Raw genomic sequence first — 19,852 nt, 5'->3', positions numbered from 1 at the left:
ACAACTTTTGCCACACACCACAGATATACAGTATACTTGTATTCTTACTTAATGTCCCGCTCTAATGAATTGAATGAATGCCTCTTCTGACTTCATGGTTAAACAATAGAAAACTGTACGGTAAGAGAACTCTGCAATGTAAAAATAGAAGATGAAAATAATATATGACAATGTTAAATATTTAACAATCATTTTCACTTTCTCTGTCATGTGATTCAACTGTTTTGCATACACTGCACTGATTTAGTAGTGTGTGCATGTCTTCGACTGGATCTTGTCGCACTCTGACGAAAACAGAAGTATGTTTACAATATATAGGACCAATGTACTCTTTGGTTAACTCAGATGAAACAACCCCAGCTGCCAGATCTTTCAACACCACAAATACAAAAAGTTGTACAGTATCATGAGTTAACCTCCATCTCAATCACTTTGTGTGATGTGATTTATGTGGTTAAAATCTCTGGAAAGGCTAGTCGGTGGACCTTCTTGTCAAACATGCTGTTGTCAATGTCCATGGAATGAACTTCCATGCCCAACACTTTGTTTGTTTGAACATTCATTTTCTGTATCTTTATTTTAGGTGGGAAGCACTTAACCTGCAAACAGACTCTTATTGCAGGCTGCTTATTCTCCACAGGGGGGAGCTGTTGTGTCATTGTTAGAACAGCTCTGCCAACGTCTGCCATCTGTGCAACAGTGTTGTAATAGCAGCAGCAGATTTGGACCTGCGGATCAAGACATCCGTATTTTTTTCTTACCACCAGTCAGCATAAGTTGGTGGAATAGGCAGGTCTGCTGTCAGGTGTTTTGGATCAGTGACATTGTTGTGGATCTATGCAAACATTTATGCATTTAACCTTTGTCTGCTTGTTCCCATCCCTGATGAGAGTTTCCTGATTGAGCGGCTCCCTCCTGTGGTCGGCCAGGATCATGCACCGTCCTCTGATTGCTGAGTGAGTCCTGAGAGATAGATGAGACAGCGATAGATTGTTTCTTGGCAATCCAACGGCATGGCTGACACAGTGGGAAGTGCAGTGAGAGCTGCTCTCTAAGCACGAGGCTCCAGCCTGTGTGACAGTTCAAACAGAGTCTGCTGATTGTCGATGATATGCAGGTAATCAATGTAGGCTCGCACTTCTGAGCTGCTCTTCTGGGTGATGCCATTACCTGCAGGGAAAGAAAGCACTGTACATTTTCAACATACTCATATCGTGTTATTAATGGCCTGGTAAAAAATATCATATTGAATGCTGTGTAAAAGACATTACAACTAACTTTTCTTTCTTCATATGACATGCAGGGATTTTGTAGAGGGGGAAACTCAGCCAAAACTGTTTTTATAACAAAAATCATGGTAAGGAAATTTAACCTGATTTAAACTATATGAAGAAAGTGTAGTTAACAGATTTTGTCCACAGATTTGTTTATTTGTCTTGCAAAGGCTGATACTACGGCACCGATTATGAGTAGAATTACAAAGTAAACTTAAAAATATTGGTTTATCTCTCATGAAATGAGGAAAGAGTGAGTACTGACCCATGTGATCTTTCTGACACTGCCGGATGAGACGCACTGTGTCTGCTATCATGTGCTGGAAATATAGACGGACACGTGCTTCAGTAAACATTGCAAATTCAGCACTACTGTATGTCTTCTGTGAAGAAGCATAAAGGGTTCATGGACTCACCAGCTTTTCGAAATTGACCAGGTTGTCGTGAAACGTTTTGTTGCCTTCGTGAATGAACGTAATATCTATAACAGATTTAACGTTTTGTTAGTTTTCGCCAACAAGTATTTTTGAGGTAAAATGTCTGCTATCTACATGTCAAATCTGCCTAATGGAAACATTTCACAGAGCTCTCCTGCCATAGTTAGACTATGTGGGGTATTGCAGTGACAGAATAATGAACGCACCTTTCAGTAGCAGAGGAGGGAACGGGATCTTTGGCGCCTTCATCTTCTTGAAGGAGTCCCTGTAGGCCTTGTGGTTCAGTGAGGGATCCTGTGAAGACATTTTCAAAACAAATGAGTGTAATCCTCTGGGGATGAAAGTGTGTGCCCATGCATGCATGATTTGTTTGTGGAATTATGGCATCATAAGAGACTAATCATCATCTAAAACCAGTTTCAGCACAGATTTGTATTCCCTGTTGCAGTGGATTCATGTCATTTATTTTCATTTAAAAACAGATATATACAGTATAGTATGCACTTTCTGTGCCTGTGAATAACTACTTACTGTAATCGTCTCCAGCTCTGAAAACAGCTTTTTGAATTTCCCAGGAATTTTCTGCAGAAGCACAACAAACAGGACTTTTTTTTTTTATCAGATAGTATGTACTTCTACATAAAAGGTAGCACAGATGAAAGGAGTAGAATAATAATAAAAGCACATCCTTACCTCCCATGTCTGACCGAGGCGGCTAACAGCTGCAGTGTTCAGGCCCATTATAATGGCAAAGAAGCAGTTGAGATTCCTCTGTGCTTTACAGCTATAAAAAAGATCAAGGGAGCACACGGTTCAGTCTCTTGCAGCAGCACAGCTCAACAGCACAAAAGTAGATGCAGATTATTGATCTGCCACTGGAGGGGGCAGCATCCCCATGCAAGTCTGAACATCCCCTAAATATTTTGGAGTTGAAATGCAGTAGTGTAGGCCCACAGTGTCTAAAGCCAGCGTATACGATCGACTTCAATCAATAACTCTCTGATCAAAATGAAGAAGGGTGTGCGTAAAGCTACTAACTGGGCAGCAATCTTGATGAACTTCTTGATGAGTTGGACCCTTTTGCAGAGCGTTGGGCACAGCAGCACCTCAGTCATCACCCACAGCTGGACTTCATTGCAGCGTTGCAGCAGCAGCTCCAACGCCACAGTGTGGCTACTGCTACTGTGGCGGCTGAAGGTGAAATAGACGAGTTCTTGCTGTGTAAAAAAGAAAAGACATTCTAGTTCAGCAGAGCAGGGCACGCAATGCTAAAGACACGTCATGTCGGATCCTGACCCTTTTTAGCAGTATAAAGTATCGGGGTATAAACCTCGTGTATTGAGTCAAAGATGGTCCAGTCGAAGTTGGTGAGAGCAACGGCCACGTCCCATGTGTTTAAACTGAGCATGCGAGCCGTTCTCTGTTGCAGCTCTGAGTTGTCTGTGAACGGGTTCTGAATACGGAAAACAAGAAAAACAGCATCAAACACACGACAAGCCAGTTTTTCGTTAGACATCATACCACCTTTTTAGTTATTTTCATATGACAGTGGAGCTTTGAAGAAATATAACATAACATCACAATGCTGCATGTTGTCTTATTCGCCGCTTCTGATCTGATGTATGAAATAAGTATGTGTGATCTAACAGAGGACACTATTTCGTGCAGTATGTTTAAGTGGAAGTGACATATTGCAGTGATGTTCTTACCAGGACTTCACCCAGATCCTTCCTGCACACATGCAGTCTCCCAACCGGTCGTAAAGAATCAGAGAAGACTCTGTCCTGAGGCTGCAGGAGGAGCCTACCTGCAGGGGCAGAAGACATATCACAAACAGCAGAATATCATTAAAAATCTGTCAGGCAGCGTGTAAGCAGCCATCAGTAGCAAGAGATAAGACTTGCTGTGCCAGGCTCCACTCTGAGGTGGCCAGTCACTTCAGTCACTGATAACAGATACTGACTTTATATTACTGGACTGTAAATGCTTCTGCCTTTTAACTGTTGTCACTGGGGAGATATTTAGGTCAGCTCTGTTGATGACAATCTTGCGTTCATGTCTGCGCTTTGATATACAACTCAATATAGGAAAACAAACTTTAAGTATGAAATACTGTGAGAAATGAAAGTGCGGTATGTTGAGTTTTTACTTTCAATTTCTACATAGTGTTGACTCGCATAGGATATATTATAACTTAGGACACTACAGAATCACATTCTGATCTATGAATTATAGTGTTAAACAGAACGTTATTTGTATAGGCTATAAATATCAAAAACAATGTTGGCACATTTAACATGTCTCTCAATCCACCACGATCTACAAACACCAGAATATACACGCTCGTTTACGCTTTTACATAATCAAACGTGCAAATTCTCCCTTTCTGTTCAGAATGCTACCATTGTGAGTGTAGTATAGTGCTGTAATGCCTGTAGTGGTGGTTGATATGTACTGAGGCTGGTTAGTTAGAATGGTAATTACCTTCATTGTAAGTGACAGCCACTAGCACCAGTTTCCCCAGTGGGACTTCCATCCTTTCTGCCACTGCCTGCAGCAGCTCCTGGGCCACTATCCCGGCATTGGCCCTCATACTTAGGAATGACTCCATGGTAATATACACGTGACACAGCACTTTAACAGAGAGAAAATATTGTTTCAGTAAGATGAAATACAGAATTCACAGTGCTTACATGAAGTGCAGCACTGCCCATGGCCGTATTTATCAGTTAGGGAGCCCCGGGGCAAAAACATCTCTACCCAAATCGCTCTGTGCATAGTGCATGTACGCCTTCAGCTCCACGCTTCCAGTGCCCACAGCAGACTAAGCATGATAGCTTCATTATATAACAAGAAACAAATCAGTTGTCAGTTGCTGAAGTAATAAATTATAAATGGCACCAGGTTTCTAAATTGAAACTAGATTTTTCCACAAGGCCACAATACTAGCTCCTAATCGCCTTAAAGATATTGTTTTTTATTGGTGAATATTTCTTAGGACATTTTCAAATAATCAATAATACAATATATCAGTGACCCTTGGGATTTTGAGGCCCCTGGGAGTCTTGGGAATTGCCGTTTTGCTGTGAGTCTGTGTTTTCGTTCCTCAGACACAGACTCAAACAGGGCGTTGAACCATTTAGCAACCAACCACCTTCAGCCAGAAAGAAACCAATTAATTAGATCACCTGCTGCCATCTCTCAAACTGCAGGAGTGAAAGGATATAGCAAGTCTGCCCCTTATTGATAAGGTGACCTTGGGCAAAGCAACTGAATCGAAACTGGTCCAGTGGTCTCAGTGATCAACTGTAGCGGACTGTGTAGTGTGGCATTACTGTTGGACAAGCATACTCGATAGATTTGTCTTGATTAAGGGAAAGAGTCAGTGGTGACTCATTTTTAGAACGGTGGATATCTCAAAACCTCAGCAGTTAAAGTCAAGACTGTGTGTTTGGCCAGATAGCATGAAAGGTAACGGTTTGCTTTAAATTGGGTGAACCTGCCCTTTAGAATAAGCAAAAACTGACAAAATGAAGTCATGACTCAGATATTTGCATTTCCAAACCTTCTCATTACTTCCCTGGAAAGATTCCCATTGTTCTACTGGTCTCCCTTCAACAGCTTTGGAAATAACATATGATGGGAGGAATGTGTGAAGGACACCACGTTTTACGACTTACCTTCTTTGGTCTCCCTCTGTGTACCTCTGGACGGAAGCCCGTTCTCTTTCAAACTCAATTGGTGGAAAAGGGCTTTGCCCTGAAAGAAGGGAAATGCGTGGATTTTGACACACGTTCATATTGCCTGGAAACACTGCGGGCGTTTCGCTAGAACAACAGAACAATGTCTTTAGCTGGAAATGTGAGGACATTAGCTGCAACACCCAATCTGGTATGTCAAAGTGAGCAGCCAGCTTTGCTCAATAAGTTTCTTTCTGTTTTAGTGTCGTAAAGAGAGCAAACACAATAACTCCTCTCTCACCTTTCTTTGAGGGGAATATTCATCCACCGCACTGGAAAAGGAAGAAGATATAAATCAGTAACTGTACTTTGTCCTAAAAAGCTGATCTGGTGATTTTCCTTAGGCTGCAGCTGTGTCAAGTACAAAAACAACTTTACCAGTCTATATAATCACGGTGAAGTAAATGTACATATATACTCCTCTGCAGTGTGCTGCAGTCCATTATCTAAGGTCAGTGTCAAGGCGAAATTGGAGTGCTTTGTAGATTTTAGACCTTCCAATGTGATCCCTTCATTTAATCATCTTATTCACATCAGTTACTCTCGACTAGCATGATGGATAGCCCCGTGTCCATTATCATCCCTCAGCTGTTACTGGGCTCTGCATCACAATAGGCGTGTTGGCACAAAGCCTGCCCTGAGGGATCCCTTGGCGTTGGCTAGCAGAAGTCCTGCACTAATGAAAAACCTGATTACTACTGTATCGTCAAAACAGAGCCTGTGATCTAATTCACTCTCTTGCTCATAAAAAAAAACACAAAAACAAAACATGTGAATGAACTTTGTGAATTATAACGCCACAGGATGAGAGAGTGCAAGAGAACAAGTGGTATTTGATTCCTAAGTTTTCAGAAACAAGTGACTTGAACTTTCCTTTGTGCAAAGGCCAGATGGAAGTTGATGGGAGCAAAGAACTAAATCAGTATTCCTTCTATAAAAAAATTACACTTTTAGGCTTCTCACTCGGTAGCAGATTGCCACAAAGCAGTCAACCTTGTCCTCCCCTCTGGGTGAGACTGATTGTGAAAAGCTCATAAATAGTCGAGTATGTCAGTTAGTAACAGCCTCACAAAGTCCACTGCTTTAAAGGAGTGGGTGTTGTGGATCTCCCTCCCTGCATATAAGAATGAATAAAGCAGGCCCAGATAATGGCAGCAGAGTCGGCTTGAATTATCCCCACTGCTTTCTAATGGGTGGCAGGTTGGAGCGTCCCCAGGGAGAAGATCTGTTTGGAGGCTGTGTTTGAGGGAGGGGAAGGAGGACATGGGTGTGGCAATGTGTCTGGAGACTGGGGGATGTTTACCCTGTCGTGTCTGAGAGCTGATTTCTACTTTTATTAAACCAAAAAAAAATTGTAGTTTAGTAACAGTTCCACTTTAATAACCACAAAACACATCTAATATTCAAGACTCAGCTGGATGTCGATTAAGAAATCTGTTTGATTTAAAATGTTTAACGTATACATCAAGTACATCAATTACGCACACATAATGTTCAAGAAGCACTTGTCTATACATGAATTATTTACAAAGCTAAGACTCCTTGTCTAATGCTATGGTCAATACATATAATTCATTTTCAAATGTTTGTACTGAGAGAAGGGTGGATGTAAATAAGCTACTGTAACCTACTACTTTTTGGTGATTGCTATTATATCTTTTTGACATTGATTCATTATTTTGTGGCTGTGTAAGCACTTGGATACAATTTGCATCTTGCAAAGACAGAATTTGTGTCAAAATGTGGTCATACTGTCTGCTTGTTAGTGAGGCATCGATACAACTTTTTCTCATAACGTAACTAGAAGCCAGGTATTGCTCTGGCACTAGCAACTAAGTTGGTGGCCCGCGATGAATAAATGGATCTAACATGAGAGCAGAAATGTGGATGTTAATAATATTGTGCGTTTGTCAAGTTGTGCTCAATACACATTCTGCTGATGAAGGTTGTTTTTTTTGTCAAGATTCTTTTTGTGGTCATAATTTCTATTACAACAACAAACACAAAAATGATCCTGATAAAAAAAAATCCCCTGCCAAAAGTTTTTCTTTCCAACTGTTTCACAGATGATAAAAACGTAAGTATCCAGGCAAAACTTGTTGTCACCTGTTATTAAGTCACAAACATAGGAGCTAAAACAATTTGTCACATTTTGAAAATGGATCATCAGAATTATTTCTCTCACTTGCCTGTCAGATCTTCTGTACATTTCTGATAGTTTGTCATTAATTCTCAGAATATCTGTATTTCCTCAATCATGGAGATTCAAGATAAAGAGCTTGTTGACCTTCATATTTCCGTACATAACAACCCAGAACACTGCAATTACTCTTCAGTCTCTGAATGCATTCATTGATGAGAGGCTAAATAAAGGCAAGCAGAGAAGCAGCTCTTTCTTTGCACTCAGTGACCAGCTAGTGTCTCTGCTTCATTTCAGGCCTCCAACAGTCATAGTCGAACTCACTCTTGAACACACTCAGACTTGATATCAATAAATGCATCAGTCTTCCTGTTTTATAGATGATTTACATAAGTAAGTATTGAATCACCCCTTGTCTAATGACGTGTAGTGACAAAGTAAGTTATATGGTCACTCACTGTCTGCGATGCAGCTGGTACAGTTTCTGTAGTTCCCTCACATCCTTCTCCAGGAACGGGTGCTCGTAGAGATCATCCAACACGTAGCGATACAAAGTCTGGAAGGGAATGTCAATTGTCATTTCTCCCATATTAAGTCCACCTCACAGCCAATTTCCACCGTTTCCCTGGTACATTATATTCCCTACCTTCATGAACAGTTTGACATGCTCGTCCTCCCTCAGGAAGTCTTTACAGAGGGTCATCCACTGTGACACCAGGTGCAGGACTTTTCGTTTCCTCTCCAGAGCCTCTTTCCTGTCCTCTTTCCCTCTGTACCGCTTGGTGCAATAGGTGGGTTTTGGTTAAGGCTTCAGCACAGATGGAGAGCGATATCTATTTGCTGACATCAAATGCAGGCAGCATGAAGCATGAATAAAGCCAGCGTGTGTGTGATGTTGATTTAAGGACAGGCAGCTAGAGAGACATGTTGGATGAACACAGTTGAGTGAAGTGGAGCAGCTTTGACTCAATAAAGCAGTCATGTTTTCGTATAAAACATCTATATCTGCCTGTAGCATTCACAGAAAAAAAAAGGGTTGTAATGTGTGAATCTTTGCAGTAATGTTCCTGTGAATACCCCCGTGTTCAAGGATATTGCCCCAGCAAAGCTTGACATAAGTCACTGGTTGACATGAACACTGGGTAGGTCAGCAGAAAATCATCCAGAAGTGTATCTGTAAAGACAAACACAATATTTACAATGGAAAAAAAAAGACGGCACAATTTCTATTAATATCAATTTAGAAATAGTACAACTGCTACTCGTTTAATTGATTTATAAAACATACAAGATATTTCAAAAAACGAGAAAAATCATAAAACAAGTTTAAATTCTGTGCAGACCATCGTATACAGTAAATCCTACATACACCGTCTCATTAGGTTTCTATACTGTGTTTACAGGATGCCGGAGAGCAGGTACACCAGTGACCTTGATGACTATGACTATGATTCATGTTTGCTGAGCTAAACATAGAGTAGGCCTGAACTCTTAATTGAGATGGCAATACCGAGACTTGACTTCAATTTTTTCCCATTCCATCTTAATAATACCAGAAGGAGAGCCCATTCTTTGCAGCAAATACCAGTTAACAAGCACTAAGTAGAGACATTTCAGAGGCAAGCATAATGTGAGAAAGCTTTCAATGGCATATTATTCTTCATAGTCAGCCTCAGATAATTGCTTGTACTGAAACCACTGAGGATTTGTTTGTTCCATTTTGATCCAACAAGTTCAAACAAGCATTTAGTGGCTTTATCTTCAATCTCACACATTTGCCATTGCCGGCTATGTCCGTAAAGATAAGTCAATCATGTGTCCGTTGACTCTCTCTGACCTCTGATGAAGTCTATGTTTTCATTGTGATTAACTTGGAGACAGAAAAAAAGATGTTGCTTAACCATCATTCTAATATGTTTACCAGCAACCACTGTATCCTTGTATGATTTTCTTCCCAAGGTCTTCACTCGGGTAAGTGTTTCTGAAATGGATTAAAATCAAAGCTGGTCAAATAAATCACCTGCTCACTTTGATAAGTTCACGTAACATTCAATGCGCTTACAAGCGACATCATCACAACAATTAATTATTTACCACGTTGAAGGCTAAAGAACACTCCCTTTATTTCATCAGTTCTTTTCAAAATCACATACAGAGTCCCTTTCTCCCAGCATCTCTAATTAAAGCGAAAGTAATTGTTGTCCGGACTTTACAGCAAGCTGTAAAAATGCATTTCATGAATTGACATAAAAGCCATTAAAATAACTTTCTGAGGTGTAAAGAGAAAGAGAAGGAGAGTAAGTCCATGATGCCTGGCCACAAGCGAACAGCTTTACAAATCCTATTAGGGCCAACGTCGTCTCAACCCCTCTGTAAGTGTGCCTCATACCCAGAATTGTAAATTCTCCCCTTTAATTTCACACTGGCTTCCCTGGGCCTTTGTGTGCGTTCTGGTCCGCAGGACTCCCTGACATCATTATGTTAATCCGTGCAGAGCAGCTGTGGATGCATCACTCACTGCTTATGAGAGGTTACACACTCGTACATATGTAGCTCCCATAAAGAATACAGTAACGCACCTTGACACAAAGCCAGAAAAACAACACACAAAAGATGTACTGTACTGTACTGTACCTCCACACACACACACACACACACACACACACACACACACACACACACACACACACATTCACAAAGCACTACTCACTCACTCTGTTATGTATTTTTTCCTTCAAGCTATCTAAACTGAAACACTTTTTCACGAGTAACAGCTTATATACCACTCCCCAGGCTGTACACTGCAAGTTTTTTGAAGTTGAAAAACAGAATAAATATTTAATTTTACCACCTAAAGTCATATTCTCAAGGTCTTTTTTTTCTGGTAACACAGCACAAAAGAAGCAGGGAATGTCCTGCAGTGTAGATTTAATGCAGACAGTTTTGCAGCAGATGTGTTGACCCACTAACAGTTATGCATACATTGTGCTGTATAAATAATGTTTCACAGCCTTTTGGGCTGATTTGTGACTCCTACACATCACACACAAGTGGATGTAGGAGAAATCGGAGACTTCTAGTATTCTAAACTGCTGTTTAGTACTCAGAATCCTGCTTTCTGGCACTGAAGCCAAAAATGAATTTGATTTCCTTTTTAGAGGAAATGCAGAATGGATTCATTGATTCACCATGTCAATCTCCTGTGAAATCAATGGTACTGTCAATCCACCTGCCAATTACTTTTGCATTTCAATAAGTGCTCGTAAAATTCATCGCTGCAGCCTTTGAAATAAGCGTGTTAATGTGTCAATTATTAGCTCAGTAAGCACCAGAAGACATCCTCTTTGTGTAAAAGCCTTAAATGACTATGATAGTCTCTATTTAGACGTTTTTTAATCTTACATCCGCTCAATTAAATGTGATGCTTTCTTCACTACATATGAGCATCAACATCTCCGCACATGGTGCATCAGTAAAGGAGCTGTAACATCCTCTCATTAAGAAAACAAATGTTGCTTTACATGTTTTTCAGAGCTGGCAGTGTGCAGAATTTGGACAGAGCAAGAATCAATAGCTGCCACTGAGATTGGGCACAAGGAAGAAGGCAACCCTGAACTCTTGTGAATGTTAGCCCACAGAAGGAAACGTTAGCGTATAAGAGCTCTACACTGTATATAGACTACATGCCTGTAGTGCTTCCAGAAAAGTGCCGTCTTCTGCAGAAAGCTCCTCTGCATTCTTAATGTTGTGTACAGAGTATAGATGGAAGCAAGTGCTTCCATGATGAGATGCTATTGGCTTACTAATGTGCTGTACAGCATGCAAGTCATAAACACAACATCAATAACCTGCTGCAACCATCAGTCATGTTGTCTCTCTGAGCCATCCTTGAGAGGAAGACCAAACACGGCCACTTGGTGGATGTTCAAATACATTTCTTTTTGATGAAATCAAGAACCTTGTGCTATCGTGCTTCTGGTGCGCTGAACCTCCAAGGGCACACTCAGCAGTATAGCAATAGTGCATACGGAGCTTCAGTATGCACACACAGAGAGAGCTAAGGCCAGCAAAAGTCAGACTATTAAACATCACTGAGTGCAGATCAATTGCTGTTCAGGACTCAGTTCATTCCTTCTCCTCCTCAGGTCTCCGGCTCTTTGACCCTGGGATATCGCTCAGCAGCATCCTGCTCTGGTCCACAGCTTCCTATGGAGGCTTCACTTCAATGCGCTCATTGCAAGATGAGCTAATGGTGAGTGATTCATCAAAAACACACTGCATACCAAATAGCATCAGCTAAAAAGGTTAGGGTTTATTGTGAATACACCAACTGATTATATAGGGATGTCTTACCCACTTGTCTGCTAATTTAGCTTCAGGTTTCACTTTAAATCAATATTAAATACTCAATTATAGCAATGAATATATGTGATCCAACATAAAACATAACTCTCCTGTGCATGTTAAATGCACCATCTTCCAACTGCTGGCACGTCTCCCCAGAGGACATTTAGATCAATTTCATTCACTTTCTCATCAGAATGAGTAATGATCTCTGGTATTCTGTTAGCCAGCCTCCACCCCGATGAGAGATCATCTGTGACCATCTCCAAGGCAAAAATCTCCTTTTTCTTCCCTCCTTGTTTCCTCATTTTCTCTGCAACACAGTGTTTCTCCTTTCTCTCTTGTATTCTTCCTCTGCTTGTCTGACTGCGCTACTGCTCTCAATCGTCGTCTCCCCTCAAAACATCTTTCCAGATCAATCAACTGAGTCTCCTCTGCCTTGGCAACAGTGTCACATTATTATGTACCTGCTGGGACGAGAGGAAATGGGCTCATTTGTCGTCGCTGCGAGGCCGCACTGCATAGCACGCAGTCCGATACGGCATTACTCAAAAGATATGAGCAACGTTTATCTTTGCCAAAGGCTTTTAAATGGCTCAAACTTAGAGCCATTCTGGGCATGATTAGCCCAGTAATATTGCCCAGAGGGAGGCTGTTGACTCAGTTCCTCTGCGAGGGAGAAGGACGGTGAGGGGAGAGAGTGAAATGGAAAGTAAGGGAGTTATTTTTGTCTTTTGCTTATATCTTTCACAAACACAGACATCTCTGTAGACCTGCATCAGCACACCATCTTAACAATTTAGTCATAAAGTTGTCTAGGTGCCATCCACCAACTAAATATTCCCCTATTTTTCATTGTTGCTCTATAAAATACAAAATAAAATGTAACCCAGTAAGGACAACATGGATGAGAAAGGTGTTTTAGGATTTTAAAGTATGCATGCTGACCTGACTCTTTGCTGGGTGTTGTCCCCTGGTCGTCATCCAGTGTCAGGTCACACAGCAAGTGCTCCAGGATCTTCTCTGGCGTCCCCGATACCACCATATACCTGTCAGACACAACAGAGTCAGTGGACGAGTCCTCCTCAATAGAGGACAGAGAGCGGCTGCTGCTCCATTCCTCCTCTCCTTCTGTTCCCTCATCGTCTATGTAGCGAAAGTAGGGGACGTCAAAGGTGGGCATCGTCACCGGCTCTGCCCGGCCGGTGCTGTCACTGCTGCTCTCCACGGAGCCCTCCTCGTCGTCCTCGTCCTCCTCCTGCTCTACCAAGGCAGCATGCAGCAGCCTGCCCTCCTCCTGCAGCAGGTTCGCGGGCTGTGGCTGGGATCCCATCCTTGCAGAGTCCCTGTGCCCTCACACCGGCGACGTTGCCGTGGTTACTTCTGCATGCCCCTTTTACCCATCCATCCATCCATCCATCCACCTGCAGCTGCTTCAGCCCGGAGTCCACTGCTGTCTGTCCCTCAAGCACACTGAGGTCGGCTGAAAAAGCTCCTGAATTACTTGAATGGGAAGGCAGCTATAGCAGAGGTCTGCCTCACAGTCCCATGCTGCTCACTGATATGTATTTAATGTAGTCATTTATGTGTTGGGAGTTGTGATGTAAGCATGCCTGTGTGAGTGAGTGATCCAGAGAGACAGAGAACAAGAATGATGAGAGGGAGAGTGCTGAGGGAGAGAAACAGAGAGAGGGAGGGAATCTAGGAAGGAGGGGACTGGAGAGGCTTACCTCCTGTTCCTCGCCTCCACTCTCCCTCCTCCCCTCGCTGTTGCAGAGAGGGCTGGCTGCTCTGATGATATTCTCTGGAGAACCAGCACATCGTGGCCCCTCTCCCTCAGACACACGCGGACTGCCTCGTCACTCTGGGGCTGGACAGAGAGAGAAGGGGGGAGGGAGGGAGTGTGTTATCACCAAGGAGATTCCCCTGTTTTTTCTCCCACTCCCACATGAATCACCACTGATTTCCATCATAATACTCTGTCAAAGCAAGCACTGTAAAAGAAAGAGAATTTCCATATATCATTATTCAGTCCTTATCAGTGGAGCCCATTCAGGGATTAACATAAAAGACTCGCTCAAATTTTAATTACCAATTCCTATGTAGAGCCTATCAAATTATGGGTGGTGCCGAGAGACAATCTGTTTTCAAGCTGTCAAAGGGTTAAACTCTGCACAGTATCAAAAGTTTAGACTAACATGGTATAGGCTCTTGTCTTATGATCACCAAGAGGTGCTTGAATGAAAAATTCATCGTCATGTTGCCTACTTTCTCCCACACTCTCTCTCTCTCTCTCTCTCTTAGTCACACAGTGCCACCCAATCACGATGTAATCAATCAAAGCCTCTGTGAAAAAACACAAAAATATCCTCTATTCCACTTACAGACCAATACAAATCCTAATTTTAAGGATTATTTAATTTTTTTCAACTAATTTGTTATTTGACTAATCTAGTCAGATGCTAAAAATACACAAGATGTGTGTATGTAGGTATCTGTTTAATATATATACTGTATATATGCATATATATATAAATAGATATATATGTCTATAGATGGCTGGTAGCTGCTTGACAATGGAGGGTCTGGTTCAGAGATATAGTCTTAATGAGGAGTTCACTGTATGGTGCACGCACATGTATCCTGTATCAGCCACTGTAACCCCCCCCCCCCCCCCACACACACACACGCACACACACACACACACTCCTCAGCCATCAGTCAATGCAACACAAGCCTCTGTGCATGCAATTAGCCAGGCAGACAGACTGGAAGTGGTTGCAGTTTTCTGCCCTAATTGCCTTTTGCAGAGAAGCATATAGGGCCCTTCAGTTAAGCATGACTTCCTGGCACGTTAACACTTATCTGTGATGTGTGGACAAACATACATCAACAGACATGCTGTAGATGCACAACACATACACTGACGAATGCATTAACATGCGAACCTGCACGATATCTCATAGAACAAAGACACGTAATTGTGTCCACCACATTTAGCAATAACATTAAACAGTTCAACAGTGACATCTATAAACAGCAGAGATGCTTTAAAAGCCTGAGAAAAGACCATTAATGGCAATGTTTGCTGGCAGTTCCCTCAGTGATATGATTTATGACTTTAAGCAAAGTTTACATGTCTGTTAAAGTTACAACTTATGCATTTATTTCCTTCATCGTAATGTACTCATACACACGCACGTGTATAGAAAAATTGCTTTCATGTTGTTAATGGTGTGTCCTGTGTAATAACAGACTGTATTATCCTGCAGGACCTATGACGTACCGTTAGGGGCGTGACGAAAAGCAAAGAACTAGAAAATTCCCATAAAAGGAAGTCTGCACTGAATTAGCTTCCTCGTTCTTGGGGAAAAAAAGACATCTGTAGTTACATCTATATCAAGACGCGACGTACACTGTGTGCTCTTAGCTTTATCAAAATACATTATTTTTGTCTGACTAAGCCCGACAGCAAAGCAAGTTGAATTCTTGACTATAATTAACAGAGTGTCTCAGTGTACTGTTTACGGGTCAGACAGCAAACACACCTCTCCTCAAAATGAATTATCGATCCTGCCTCTGCCTCTTCAGGCCACTTCTCGGTGTGCCCTGGGCTTTGTGGTTACCAGTGTCATACTAAAAAAAACACAATCAGGCCTCTCGAGTGGAAGCTCGTAATGAGCCAGAGTGCCGGGGCCACCCTAGCCTGGAGGGGGCCTCGACTCACAGCTACCACCGAAGTCCTCCCAACATGGACACCGTCAGCAGAGTAAACACTACTTATCAGGCCTCTACCCAAAGACAAGTCCTGCCAAATGTTTCATGTCTCTTTCAGTTTTCCAGTTGCATTCCGCTGGCTAGGGGGGACACTCTCTGTCTGCATGTTTCTGTGCTGCTGCAGCAGCTCTGGCACGCATGGTATGACTGTAAATGGTATCACTTAAAGAGACCTGGAAGGTGTCAGCCCTGACAGGGTGCAGATTGGACTAAATTCCTCTCAAGGAATAGTGTGGATCATACAGAACGGGAGGATGAGGGAGAATAAACCAAAGATTCATACATCAGTGTTGTTTTCAAAGAACCCTTTGATGCAGACACACTTCATTATCTCCAATAGTAATTAGCTGAAATTCCTGGGTTAAGCTCTAATAATATGCTGTAAACAAGAGTATATGCAAATTATGTAAAATATGTGCACATAATCTTTCTTATGCTTCATGCACAGCAGCTCTATGTTCTTATCAGATGGTCAGAGCAAACTGATGAAATAATGTTGTGCAAAGTATAAGAAAAGTGTCAAATGCAACAGATGATCATGCAACTATTTGATACCCCAGAATAATTCAAAACAGTGAGTATGTAATCGAAGAAAACAAAAAGTGATTCCCAAAATCAAAACTGTAAACTATTACATTGGAACCTAATGGGCTTTTACATTAAAATACATTAGGAATAGTCCAGAATTGTATTTGCATAACCTTCATAATGTCCCTGCACCAGAATCTGCCAGCTGGGATTTAGCTGATTTCTATGCTCTTATATGTCTGGGTTTAGATATTTATACGAGTCACATGCAACACAGTACATGCATTGTAGCATCATTGGATTACTTTAAACCATTCTATAATCTAGAAACATTTCCAGATAATCTCACATAATCTTAATATTTCTACTTAATGTCAAGCATTAAATATATCACATCATCTTATCTGGCCATTACTGCTAGGATTAAACAAATGGCACATACACACTTGCTATTGGTATACTATTTTTCTATATGAAAAACTTGGCACAATGCATATCACTAACACAACAAAGGTAAAACATATTGTTGTATTATGCGGCACCAACATCATACGCAGTTTGGCAGTGGCTTAGTGCAGACGAAAGGTCATCTTATTGACTAACAACATTGATAAGGAGATCTAGCCTTGTGTTTGTAGAAAAGGTCTGAGACTCAATGCACTGGAATCCACCCTAAAACCATACAATGTCTTGGCATGGTGGTCTGGCCACTTGCGTCAACTTTTCCTGCCATTGTTGTTCATTTCAGACACAGCTGGCAGGAAGGGAGAAGCTGAGCCCACCATAAGGTCAGCCAATCAGACGTCTCCTACGCAGCCAACTGGCCGGTGATGTAATGTTTTTTAAAAATGCAGCCTGAACTGAACATTTAGTACCTGTATTTAGATTTTCAAGGATGCTGCCATGCTGACAAACTGCATTCTAATAGTATGCTAAGTTTCTGAAATGATGAAAGCTGATAATTTATTTAATTTAATGGATACAGTGCATTTATAACATACATTTGTATGCATGTGATTGCAATGCATTCTACAATATACTGTTATGAAATCTTCTATATATCCATTTCATTCTTACATCTCTTTGGCAGCCGTCTAGAGACTTTTTGGTATATTGAATCTAAGGACGCTTGTTGTAGTCTGGACAGAATCTAAATGGCACCATTCATCTTCAGAGAAAGCAGAGACACTATAGAATGTATGGAGGCCAATAAAAAACAGACAACAAATTAAAAGCAGACCACTACAGGGAGTGTGAGAAACGATGCTTTAGGCACAATGCTCACAGAACAGCAGCATAAAACACCAGCCCAGAGTAAAATGGACTAATGTTCACTGAATATTCAAGGCTGGAGTAGCTGGTTAATTGAGTAGGGCTCATAATGACACAGTACTATCTGACTGATGTTTTCACTGTGACAAGGCCATAGATAGAGTGCAGCATTTCACACAAAGGCTGTGGTTCTATGATTGGCTATTTATGAACAAGTTAATATATATGTATGTTATAAAACTGAATGTTCTGACTGCAGCGGTGTTGTTGTGCATCTCACCTCGCTTGTCCTCGCTGAGCCCTTGCTGTGGTTCTGCAGGAAGCGGCAGCCATCCTTGGCCATTCTCTGGACCATCTCCAGTCTGGACAGGTCCTCCTTGTCATGCAGGATACACATGCTCCCCGGCTGCAGCGCAGGGGACACGGAGAACATGTGCTTCAGGCCACAGTCCCACGACATTGCAGCTGTCCACCAGGCAAAACAGCAGGACTACTGCCTGTGAGCTCGCACTACTCTTTTCAAAGAAAGTGTAAGAGCAGGTGAGGAGCTCAAAAGTGAGTGTATGTATAGTGTGTGTTCCGTTTCAGGTGAGTTAGAGAGTCTTCTGTCACTGCAGCCAAACAAACTCCCAGTCCCCGTATGCCTTGGTCATCTTGGTGGCGGAGAGACACACATGCACAAAGACTTCACTCCAGGTATATGTGCGTGCTTAGCTTCACTGAAAGTGAATGACAGATTCCCTCTCTCTGTCCTTTGCTTGCTTTTTAGCACTGGGGAGGGGGGGGGGGGCATGGTGTTAAAGTTGGGAACATGGTGGCTTCAGGAAACATCTGGAGAGCCGGACAGCCCCAAAAAGGAAGTTTCGAAATCTCCCGAAAGCAGGAGAGAGTCAGGATTGGGCAGGGTACATGACACTGGAGGGTCAAACAGTCGTTAGGGTGGAGATGCATTACGTGTGTGGTGGTTTAAAGCCATTCAGACACAAGCACAGAAAACAACTGTGAACTGTTTTCAGTCAGAATGAATACAATCCAGTAAACTACTGTCACTTACAAGCAGCTGCTGGAGAAAAAAAACATACAAATGTACATATTGGTAACCGATTACTAAAGTAAATTGAAAATATACGGCTTTAGTACTGTCGGTTTGTGCTGGGACATTATGATAGGCATTTGTTTTTTCTGATGGTATATCGAGCAAACCTTTAGTAGATTTAGTTTTTAAACTATTGATCAATCTGTAATCAACTAAATACATTGTTCATGCAGCAAAACATCCCATTGGGAAAGCTGTAACCAAAAAAATGTAGATGCTTTTGCTTGAAAAACGATTAATCGATTGCTGATTCCTTTAGTTGATCAACCAACCGATTAATTGAAGCACTCTTTCAGCATATTAACTATCAAAACATATTCTTAGTTTTAGCCCTAATCCAGCAACAAAGCAAGGCTTTGTTGTGCTGTCCACAAACTGTTGTATATTGTCTTCTACAAGCACAAAGTGTCTGTTTTTATTTAAGATCACCGACTTGTCAAACACTTGCTAATTAAATTAAACTTGTCAACTGCTTAACGTAGTTACAGAAGCACCAGCGTGATGCTGCATGTATTGGCCAAGGTAAAGCAAGGACATTAATCCTTCCCATGAAGACTTTATCTATTAGTGTGATATCTTTTTCCCCTCTGTCAGCAGTGTGATGCTTGACTGGGTCCTTGCAAAGCCATTCAATTGTGCCGCTGTTCCAAACTGCTGACACAGCAAAATTCAGAATGAGAAAAGGTCCCCCATCTCTTGGTGGTGTTTCTCTTTGCATGTGATATTGAGATCCATCATTTCACAATGCCCTTTTGTTCTTTCAAAGTAAATGATTGGGAAGATGTCCATTGCCCTCATAATACAATATATGTCTCTAAAAGTGTATATCAGCCTATTTTCTGCATAACTTAAATAATTTCATCCCTCAACTCTTTAATGTTACGTTAACGTTAACTCTAGCTGGGGTCTCTATAATCAGAATGCGCTGATAAAGCTTCCTCATCACTTGCTTTTTAGAGAAATTTAGGTGTTGTTAAAATTGGCCTATGCTCTTTTTTTGATTGAGAAAAGAAACAGATTTGACCACATCCTTGATTTAAACATGTTAACATAGTAAACATGGCCACAGTACTGTATTACTGTCGTTTAGAAGTAGGCTATCCTGTACTGTTCTAAATTAAACTGAGGGAATTGTTGGCCTTGAATGTCTAAAAACAACCTTGTCTTCCTTCCTGCTCCTTCTGAGTGAACGATCCTTAGTGAGACAAAGCCAGGAGGACAACTATAGCTTTAATGTGCTACCA

General features: G+C 41.6%; 1 protein-coding gene across 3 annotated transcripts; it reads right to left on the bottom strand.

Annotated features, from left to right (window-relative positions):
- Window positions 1–1,051: 1,051 nt before the first annotated feature.
- Window positions 1,052–17,972, bottom strand: rapgef5b (Rap guanine nucleotide exchange factor (GEF) 5b). Of its 3 annotated transcripts, XM_076109426.1 has the most exons (19): window positions 17,819–17,909; window positions 16,554–16,563; window positions 13,686–13,824; window positions 12,884–13,016; window positions 8,687–8,765; window positions 8,238–8,382; window positions 8,050–8,147; window positions 5,693–5,723; window positions 5,392–5,470; window positions 4,196–4,345; window positions 3,421–3,518; window positions 3,042–3,164; window positions 2,750–2,928; window positions 2,405–2,495; window positions 2,243–2,293; window positions 1,918–2,005; window positions 1,691–1,755; window positions 1,540–1,594; window positions 1,052–1,170 (listed from the first exon to the last, which is right to left on the bottom strand). In XM_076109426.1, exons 1-19 carry the CDS (start codon window positions 17,907–17,909, stop codon window positions 1,052–1,054), a joined length of 1,824 nt encoding a protein of 607 aa, XP_075965541.1. The 3 variants fall into 3 exon arrangements, with proteins under 3 accessions (XP_075965541.1, XP_075965540.1, XP_075965542.1); XM_076109425.1 differs by lacking the exon at window positions 16,554–16,563 and having other exon boundaries at window positions 12,884–12,984; window positions 13,666–13,805; window positions 17,793–17,972; XM_076109427.1 differs by lacking the exon at window positions 16,554–16,563 and having other exon boundaries at window positions 13,719–13,805; window positions 17,793–17,909.
- Between the last annotated feature and the right edge of the window lie 1,880 nt (window positions 17,973–19,852).

This window comes from Anarhichas minor, unplaced genomic scaffold (assembly GCF_050575085.1).
Source record: "Anarhichas minor isolate MPS153535 unplaced genomic scaffold, ASM5057508v1 ptg000041l, whole genome shotgun sequence".
NCBI classification, from domain to species: domain Eukaryota; kingdom Metazoa; phylum Chordata; class Actinopteri; order Perciformes; family Anarhichadidae; genus Anarhichas; species Anarhichas minor.
This window is presented reverse-complemented; position numbering and strand designations above follow the sequence as displayed.

Excerpts from the sequence above, each read along its gene's own strand:
- rapgef5b (XM_076109425.1), bottom strand. The coding sequence starts at position 17,972 with ATGTCGTGGGACTGTGGCCTGAAGCACATGTTCTCCGTGTCCCCTGCG. Across the intron at positions 8,148-8,237 it reads ATGTCAAACTGTTCATGAAG|ACTTTGTATCGCTACGTGTT; the intron begins GTAGGGAATATA and ends ATTCCCTTCCAG. Across the intron at positions 1,756-1,917 it reads CCCTCCTCTGCTACTGAAAG|ATATTACGTTCATTCACGAA; the intron begins GTGCGTTCATTA and ends AATCTGTTATAG.